Source organism: Fusarium vanettenii, assembly GCF_000151355.1.
Source record: "Fusarium vanettenii 77-13-4 unplaced genomic scaffold NECHAsca_212_unmapped, whole genome shotgun sequence".
Taxonomy (NCBI): Eukaryota; Fungi; Ascomycota; class Sordariomycetes; order Hypocreales; family Nectriaceae; genus Fusarium; species Fusarium vanettenii.
The window spans coordinates 1-10062 of NW_003315679.1; the positions used below are offsets into that span (position 1 = coordinate 1).

At 42.1% G+C, this 10062-nt stretch overlaps 2 protein-coding genes across 2 annotated transcripts; one reads left to right on the forward strand and one right to left on the reverse strand.

The window, feature by feature from the left end:
* Positions 1–68: 68 nt before the first annotated feature.
* NECHADRAFT_56807 (uncharacterized protein) lies at positions 69–1871 on the reverse strand (the record flags this gene model as incomplete). Its single annotated transcript, XM_003039017.1, has 3 exons — positions 69–223; positions 274–1472; positions 1531–1871. The coding sequence occupies 3 exons, from the start codon at positions 1869–1871 to the stop codon at positions 69–71; spliced, it is 1695 nt and encodes a 564-aa protein (XP_003039063.1).
* Positions 1872–2294: 423 nt separating this feature from the next.
* Positions 2295–3998, forward strand: NECHADRAFT_56811 (uncharacterized protein; the record flags this gene model as incomplete). The annotated part of the gene is made up of 5 exons (XM_003039016.1): positions 2295–2327; positions 2377–2477; positions 2542–2877; positions 2928–3568; positions 3625–3998. The coding sequence occupies 5 exons, from the start codon at positions 2295–2297 to the stop codon at positions 3996–3998; spliced, it is 1485 nt and encodes a 494-aa protein (XP_003039062.1).
* Positions 3999–10062: the final 6064 nt, after the last annotated feature.

Here is a 10062-nt window from a genome sequence, read left to right on the forward strand (position 1 = left end):
TCAGGGGCAGCAGCAAAGAATGACATCTCTGGACCATCGGAAGGGCGTATCGTATTGATCCACCTAGACTAGAGATCCACGTGCCCAAGGTTGCGGATAAGATCATAGTAGAACTCCGCCATCTTCAGGTTGGCTCCCATTCGGATGCGCTCATTGACGGCATGGTAATCGACCATGTCTCCTGGAAGCAGCGGCAGCCAGCGATATATACTAGGAGAGAGATCTTGACCAAAGTTAGCATTCCAGTCTCTCGGTGTAGGCTCGCATACTCACCGAGATAATGTCGTGTATCTGTATTCCCCATCATGACATCGCCGAAGGGCACGACCAACCCGTCGTCGGCGGCGAAGGAGTGACGGATTGTTCCCGCTAGTACATCCCAAGCCGCACCATGGGTTGGTGCCTGTGGAGTAACGGGAAACTTTTCTGAGGCTGTCAAGGTCAGTGTTCCGTTATCGCCTGCTCCGTTATACCCGACCCTGGACAACGTCGCTTCGAGCTCCGCTCTGTTAGTCAGGGCCCCCTGATACTCTTGGTCATCCTCATACGCGGTGACAGTAAGCCCATATTTGTGAACCACACCGCTGATATCTTCGAGGACGGCCTGAAGAATCTTGGCAATGCTGTCGTGAGGAGCCACCCGGAAATTGGCCCCAAGCGTGACGGCCTCGGGCAACGCATTGATCTTGAGGCCGCCCTGGATAGTGGTCACGGCGACTGAGCTCGTGACAGAGTAGCGAGAGAAGGCATCTCTCAATGACAGCTCCGTCGCAAGCCTGCCCAAGTCGCCGCTCCTCACATGCCGGAATAGCTCAGGGTCTGACTCGGGCGAGTACTCCATCTGACAGACCAGGCGGCTGTACACTGGGCTCTCGGTGGTGACTCGAGGCTCATAGACGTGTGCTTCAAGAGCAGTGACTATCTCGGCCACGATGCCGATGCCGCTGTGTGGAAGTGGTGTGGAACTGTGGCCGCCACGAACCCTGAGGTCAAATGTGACATCGACATGGCCCTTTTCCAAGACGCCGACAGGTGCGTACCGGGTGCCGTCTTCAAATGGCGAGATCCCACCGGTGCCCTCATCGAGGATCAGGGCGAGTCCATTGTGGCCGTACTGACTAAGGAGATACTTGGCAATGGACCCAGCCCCCCGGTACCCGGAGCACTCTTCGTCAAAGCCAAACGCCAAGATGATGGATCTCCGCGGGGTCCACTCCGATATGGAAGCGAGAGCCTCGACGGCGGATAGAAGCCCCGTTAGAGAGGCCTTGTCGTCTGCGGAGCCGCGACCCCAGAGCCACTCGCCGTCAAACGTGGCGTTGAAGGGCGGGTGAGTCCAGGCGCATGGGTCGCCGGCTGGGACCACGTCTTGATGCGCCGTCAATAGGGCGGGCTGGAGCGATGGGTCGGACCCTTGAATGGTGTAGACTAGGCCGAAGGTGTTGACCTTGTCCAGTCGGGCACGTCCATGTCTGCGCCGTCTGTGTTAGTCGTCGACCGGAGAGGGATGAGGAAGTTGTATGTACTCACACGGCGGGATACGTCTCTTGGAGCACCTCGTGAAGACGGTGAAAGCGGTTCCAGCGCGGGTCCGTGTCAAAGTCGCCGAGGTCATCGTAGCACACCGTCGGCACACGTACAATGGCTTGATGGCGTCGCACTTGGGTCTCCAACGCTTCGGCCCCGGAGAAGACGGTGGCTCCTGAAGGCAGGCCATCATCGGGCGGCTCAAGGACTGGAGGAAGAAGGCATGTGGGAGGGCCAGCCGGGGTCTCACCCACATAGCCAAGGCCCTTTTGGTCGGGGTTCGTTGGGAGCCCGAAAGCTCCGAGAATGGTGGCGAGGAGAACGAGTTTCCGTACAAGCGACATTGTAATCCAGGAGATACTGTTGACTGGAGATGAAAGGCTTGCCCCGGAGCACGTTTGCAAAATATAGAAAAGCCGCCAAACCGCAGCAGGGCATGTACATGAGAGCGCTGGTGGATCTATCATCTGGATCACGCAATCGAGTGTGGAGCCGTGATGTGGTATCGACTCCTCCATGGCAGCCTCTCAGGCGATGTCGCCATTTGCCAAGAGCGGGTCGGCTCAAGAAGGATCTTCTCAATTTCAGTTGTAAAAGCACCTTGGCTCCGTCCCCCTGCTCTTTTCCGTTCTCGTACCTCGTCTTAGCAAACTATGCCAGACACCAGTTCTCATCGGGCCTCGCGGCCACCCAGCGAGACCTCTCGACTTCTCGAGAACAACACGGCCAATAACGATGAAGCTGCTCCGACGGACAGAGGTGCAAGAATGCATCTCCTGCTTCCTGCTGTGGGTGTCGGGGTATGGTCTGCCACTGCCCGCATTTGGTCTCGAGACTAACAACAACTAGATGTTCATGGTGGCTCTCGACCAGCTGCTAGTCATTACCTCATACACAAAGATTGGCAGTGAACTCAAGGCGTTGAACAACACCAGCTGGATAGCTACCGCGTAAATCTCACTTTGCTTGCTTGGCTGACCAATGACCATGTTCTCAGGCTGATGTCCGGTACAGCTACTTTCTCGCCTTGACCATCTTTCAGCCCCTATACGGAAGGCTGAGCGACATTTTCGGCCGCAAGGAATGCCTCTTGTTCGCTTACAGCGTCTTTGGACTTGGATGTCTAGGATGCGGCCTGGCTCATGACATGGCCCAGCTGTGCATTGCACGAGCTGTCGCCGGCGTCGGTGGTGGCGGAGTCAATGCCGTGGTATCTATCCTGCTGAGCGACCTGGTCCCTCTGAGAGATCGCGGTATCTATCAAGGATACATCAACGTTATCTGGGGAATTGGCACGTCTCTGGGTGCTCCGCTAGGCGGGTTGCTTGCTGACTCGATTGGATGGCGATGGTACAGGTTCAAGTTCTCACCAGATGTCATAAACTAACCGGCTTTTCCAGGTCCTTTCTCGTACAAGTTCCCATGTGCCTTGTAGCATGGGCTCTTGTCTACTTTTTTCTCCATGTCCCCAGCAGGTCAAGCCACTACTGGCTTCAAAAGGTTCGACAGATAGATTTCCTCGGCGCCCTCACCCTGGCCCTCGCCGGGGTGTCTCTCCTTTCCGGACTCGATGCAGGTTCCAACCTAGGCTGGTCAAACCTCTTATCGGTTATCCCACTGTCTCTTACGCCAGTGTTCTTCGCAGCTTTTATCTATGTCGAGGTCAGGATTGCCAGCCACCCATTCGCTCCGGGACATGTCATTTTCGACCCCAACCTCTTCTTCTGCTACCTAACCAACTTTTTCGGAATGGCTGGTCAGATGGCCATCTTCCTCTATATCCCGCTGTATTTCCAGGCTGTCCAGAGAATCAGCGCTGCACGGAGCGGCACTCTGATGACCCCGGCGACTGTGGCCGTCATAGTTTCCTCCGTGGCTGGCGGGTGGATGATCAGACACTATGGCAGATTCTACTTGCCGACCGTCTTGAGCTTCGGGCTGCTGCTCTCTTCGATAATTCCTCTGGCCTTATCTGTCTGGCAAAAATCAACTGTCGGTATTGTCGTCGGCCTCGTCATGGCGGCTTTTGGGATTGGATCCGGTAAGGGAGATAATCTAGACACACTCTCATGGATACTAACTTGTATTGCCACCCAGGCATCACCACGACGCTAGTGGGACTTCTCTCCAATGCCGCTACAGAGGACACGGCTGTCGCAGTTGCTTGCTCCTATCTTTTCCGTTCTCTAGGGTCGAGCATAGGGATAAGCGTAACATCTGCAGTCCAACAACAGGTCATCCGATCCCTTCTGGAGGCGAGTCTCGGAGGCGATCACGACGGCGCCAGCGAGATAGAGAAGAAGGTTCGGCAGAGCCTCAACTATATCAACGAGCTGCCACCTGATATTGCAGATCTGGTGCGGTCACTATATCGGATAGGAACTCTGAGTGCCACTGTGCCCACGGCGGCATTCCTAGCAGCAGCCTTCTTGGCGTCTTTATGGATCAAAGACAAGGCACTTAAAAAGTAGATGCTGTTGTCTTGTAGTCGAGAAACCGTCAATCATCTTCGACTTTCTCAGGGCCGTGTCGTCAAGCCCAAACACCCCCATACCTCCTACGTGATAAAAACAAGAACCAGTGAGATAATAGACCAAACTCAAGGAGCCACTACCAATGCACTATTTTCCATATCTATAGTGTCGCCTGAGTTTTCCGTTGCTTTCACACCTACACCCGTTGCTATCGCATTCGCACTAGTTGCCATCATGTCTACGCCAGCTACTATAATAGCCTTCATAGGGTGCGCTATTAAACCTATCGTCCACGTAAATATCGCGCCGCTAAGGGGGCTCGTAATAATACCGCTAAAGTTTTTTATTATCTTATAGGTTCTATTCTTAGGAAATTTACCTAGCTCATAGAATTTAGTTAACTTATTACTAGGCAGCGAATGGGATTAGTGACGTAGGAGAAGAGGTTAAGGGGCAACTCGGGTGGAAGACGAACGAGAGGCGAAGAGATTCGGGGTACTACGTTCAAAAGCTATCTGTGCATTCGTTAGATGAGTCGGAGTATGGGAGGTGTGTGCTTACCTCTTGTGGAATGATGAAGGGGACCGTGTCATGCGAACACATCACCGGCTCTGAGATCGCGGTCGGCATGCGGCGCAGTCAGTCCCTGATGGGTCTGCACTCCATACCATGGCGATCGACATGCGTGTCTTTGGATGGAGCTGCGTAGTTCTTACATCCCTCGCATCGGCGTTGACTGGGATGCTAATCAGGTTGCTTGCTCAAATGCCGGCTGAGACGTTGCAGAAGTGTTGGTAAGTTAAGTCAGGGGGTTGCGAACCCCCCCTGCTTCGTGACCCCCCCGGTCTCTGGAGCCAAGGTAAGGTATACCGATTGGCTTCGATCGGAGAGACAAAATATCGAGGTTTAACTGCCAACCGAATTAATCCATTGACCAGGGGGGGTCACGAAGCAGGGGGGGTTCGCAACCCCCGACTTAACTTAGTGAAGCAGCTGTGGAAGATTCTTTGGAAGCGGCCTCAGGCAGCAACGTCTGTGCCGGATTTCGGTGCGGGGAGACCTCACAGGACAGGAATTGCCGCCGGAAAACGACGAACCGCGGGAGCTAGGCATGTCGCCGCAAGACGACAGCTCCTCGGACGCCGACTCTCACTCGAGCAATTATAGTTAACAGTAGCCATAGCCCTTAAGGCCAAGAATGATCATTATCTGTTCCCATGAGTGTAGAAGATTTGTATTCGTGGGAACACCGTGATTCAGTCGGAGGCTGATCTGCATCCAGTGTTGCGAATAATATGGCAATATCAGTGTGGTCTCTAGGGTTGGGGTTAAGGCCGTCGTTTAAGTCTTTGTGAAAATTCTTAGGTTAGCTAAAGAGTAAGATAAAAATTCGCAATAAATTAACTATATAAATTTAGGCAATAAAATTTAGATTAATAAATAGTAATAATCGTATTATATTAGGTGTAATTAAGATCTATATCCTTTTATTATTTGAATGTATTTTATAGCTAATTAAAGGCGTAAAATCTGGGGTTAATAATAGCAGGTTGGCCTAAGCGTCCTAGAGGGTATATATATATGGTATCTATGATATATATATGATATATAGTTACCCTTGTTCCTAAAGAAGAGACTACCTAATAGAATTATATCTTAGGCGTTATAATATCCCTGCTTAGTTTCTACGGATTAATATAATAAAGCCTTAGGCGTTATAATATCCCTATTAGGGTATATCTTATATCCCCTGATATTATATTATTAGGTTAGATCTCTAATAGAAAGATATAGCGACTTATTACCCCTATATCTATCTTAATATCTCGCCTATGGATTAATCTATTAATATCTAGGTTATAATAAAGAATATTATCTCTAAATTATATATAATATTTATAACTAAATTTGCCGTATCTATAAAGTGTTATAATATTATTATTATATATTTTTGCTGATCTTAGATAATAATATTGCCTTATTACCCTATGTTCTTCTAGGCCTTCGCCGACTAAAGCTGTTCTAAGAGAATCATGCTAAAATCCGTAAGAATAGCTAACCTGACCTCTATTTGTATTTCGGATTCTATAACCGCTATTGCTTATTCTTTCCCTTACCGAGGAAATAAACCCTAGTTAGTACTAATTACCTTATAAGCTAGCTATGCCCCCTTATAAAATATAGGGGCTTAGAGAATAAGAAAAAGAAAGAAAATATAAGGTAGAAAGGCTAGCGGGAAGTAATTACTATTTATATTAAAATAAATAAATAAATAAATAAAAAAATAAGGAAGAAATAAGAACCGGTAGTAGTAATAAGGTCTTGGATACTATGGACTAGGGAATTTATTCCTCTCGTATTATTATATATTATAAATAATGGCTTGGCTCCCTGTGCACTCTTAGCTCAGGAGAGAAGAGATCGCATGCGCGAGCGTGTGAGATAATATTGCCTCTGAAACCTTTAATAAAACTAAGTATAATATATTTAAGAATATTCTTATGACCTAAATATTTATCTAGTTAATAACCCCTTATTGCTAATACCTAGCTCGTATGCTATTATTATAGGTATATCCTTAACTTAGACTCGGCTGCTAAAGCTATACCTCTTTCTAGTTTCCCCTTTCCTAATTATTATCTATATTCTCTCTGTGAAGTGGCGATTTAATGCTTGGATCTATTACCCTAGATTAGCCGGATACTGCGAACTAGGATGATACTACCTTAGACCTGGCCGATAGACTATTGCTGCTATCCTAATAGGGCCTAAGGCTTATTAAGCGGCTAACTTCGCTAATAATCTCGCTAAATAGAATAGGCTTTATAGCTATGGCATATATAGTGGTTGTCGAGATGGATCTGCGAATGGAAGCGTTATTATCGTCATCGGAACTATCGATTCGGCCGATAGAATAGACTCGGCCGATAGAATAGTAGAGACGTTAAAGCCCTAGACTTGCCGAGATAATACCTCCGTTGATGCTAGAGGAAGATGTAAGGGTGTAACTGACTGTCTAGTAGGATAAAGGATTCTAAGAGTCGCCGCCTATTATCGAGTTTTCTGTATTAGATATACGCGATAGCCTAGTGGTTTTTGACCCCGAATCTGGTTCTGAACCTGGGTTTGAGTTGGTGTCTCTTCCCTTGTTACCTATTGATCTCTCTGCTCGTGTCCCCGAAGGCTCCCTATGCGACGCCGAGTACGTATCGTCATAGCCGACGACCCTACCATCTATTATAATCAGGGGTTAGCTAACCCCAGGTTTTTTTATATAGGCGTTTAGCGCGGCGCTATTACCTCACCTATAAAGCCTAGGTTTTTTTTACTATTAACCTTAGGTTTCTAGAAAATAAGGTTCCTATTATTGCATAAACTTAAAACTTAGTAAGGAGATAAAAGACTATATAATTAATTAATCCTAGCTAATAAAATATTAATAAGATATTTTATTATTAAGATATTAATTTAACCCTAAGATTTAAGATATTTTAAAGTAATTTACCCTTACTTAATCTATGCCTATTTTATCTTAGCCTATTTAGATTAATTATTAATTATATTCTACTTAGGGTAAGGGTTATTTAACTTAGGGTTAAGATTTACTTAGTATTTAAGAGCTATTATCTTACTCTAACCCTTAATCTTTTCTAAGACCTCTTTTTATTCCCCTAAAATAGAGTATTTTATTTATATCTTAATTATCTTATTTCTTACCTATAAAATATATTAAGTTATTATTCTTAGTGATTAGATCTAATAGTACCTAAAATATCTTCCTTATAATATTATATAAGTAGAGGTTAAGTTAGTAATAAAATAGGTATAATTATTTAATTATATTTAAAATATTAAAGGCCTTAATTAATTGCCTTATTTTATTCCCCTTAGGCTTTTAATCCCTAAGCTTAGAGAACTAAGAAAAAATAGCTTTAAGTATATATTTAGCGCTAACTATTATTAAGTCTATTATAGCCTTATAGAACTCTACTAATATCTATGCTTAGTATATTAATAGTCTAATTAAAGGGGCTAGGCCGGAAGGCTACTTAAGGCCATAGCTTAAATTATTATATCGCTATTTTCTTCTTAGCTATAATATTCTAGAGTATTTTATTAGCGGCTCTTCTAGAAAAGTTACTATAATAAATATTTTAAGGTCGATATATAGTAATTTATTATAAAGCTATCTAATTAGATAGATCTCTTTATAGTATTCTAGGCCTAGGCCCTCTCTATTTATTAGAAAGAAGTTAGCCTTATAGAGTAGTTAGACTAATTTATATAGCTATAGTTATAGCTAGATTAGCTTAACTTAATTAATTACCTCTATAATTTTATTAATTAAAAGGTCTTTCTATAAGGATTAATTTCCCTTATTATTAATCTAAGCTCTATTATATTAGATAATATTAATAACCTTAGCTTTATCTTTATATTATAGGTACTTAACTAATTAATCTAAGAGGCATAGGGCCTATTTTATTAATAAGAGATTCTATATATAGCCTAGTTTAAAGTTAATTAATTTAATACTAATATAGCTAATTAAAAGCCTTTTAGCTATAACTATAAATAAGAGACTAAATAGAGATATACTTAGGTAATTAAGTAATTTATGCTCTATACTCTACGCTGCCTTAAGCTTAATAACCTTATTAAATAATTATTATTTAAGGTTAATAATAAGTAAAAGAAGGTATATAATAGCTTAATAGAGATTTCCAATAATATAGAAGACTATTAGAAGTAATCCTAAGGGGATCTATCTAATTAATAAGTTATTAAGATATTTAATTAGCTTAAGGAAATAACTCTTAGGTTCTTTATATCTCTATTTTATTAATATATTAAAGATACTAAATATAATTATCTTATAGTCTTTTTTCTTATTATCCTTAGTATTACCCCTAATAATATATAATATAGCTTTAATATATTTATTTTATAGCTCTCTATAATTATATTAATCTCGCGATTTTTTATCCTTATAGAAGCCTATTTAATTAAATATAAGGAAATTAATTAAAAAGTAGCTAATAATCTAAGCACTATAGCTATATAGGAATCTACCCTTAATATCCTTAAGCTTATTAAGTATTATATATTATAATATATATTTAATAATATATTAGAGTTAAAAGCTATTTTAATATAATTTATTTTTCGGCTTTATAGCTATAGAATTACTATAAAGGCTAACTTTATATCTCTTAGCTCTCTAATATAGGATAGCCTTAATATTATTTATAAGGGAATCTACCTATTACTCTAAAACCTATCTACCTTATAGTAATCTATTATTAATATTACCTAGCTTACCTTATTCTAAGATTTTCTCTTTTAATAAGATTATTTATTACTAGATAATTAGTTAGCTTTCTTATTACCTATTCTATAGGACTTTATCTAAGATAATACCTAAGAGGAGACTTTAGGCTATTTTTTCCTTAAGAGCCTATATTAAGTTATTAGCGAGAGTATAAGGACTTAGGCTATAGCCTATATCTAGAATTAACTAGAGCTAAGAGCCTAATAGTATAAGGGAAATAAGTGGCCTAATACGGCGCTAGATAGCTAGGTACTCTCTATATATATAGAATTAATTAATTAGATACTTAAGTATCTTATTATATTTATTTACCTCGGGGGTAGGCTTTTAGCGAGGAATATAGAGATTCTTATACTCCGCTACTATAATATAATACTAAGTAATATCTATAATATCTTTATTAATTATAATATAGTTATATTTATTACTAATATCTATAAGGGCCTTTTATATTCTTAGTAACTATAAGTTATTTATTAGTTTTTTCCTTAAGAGGTTAATATATTATTAGTATATTACCTTTAGCTAGTATTATTATTCGCCGAGGTAGCCCTTATTAATATACCTTCTAATTAAGTATAGATATTCTTATTTTTCTTTTAGGAGATTAAGGGTTTAGCTAAAATAGATAACCCTAATAGATTATATATATATAAGGTAATTAATTAAATACTCTAAGGTCTTAGATTAGAACTTAGGTACCCTTAGTATATAGAAAAATAGTAAGCC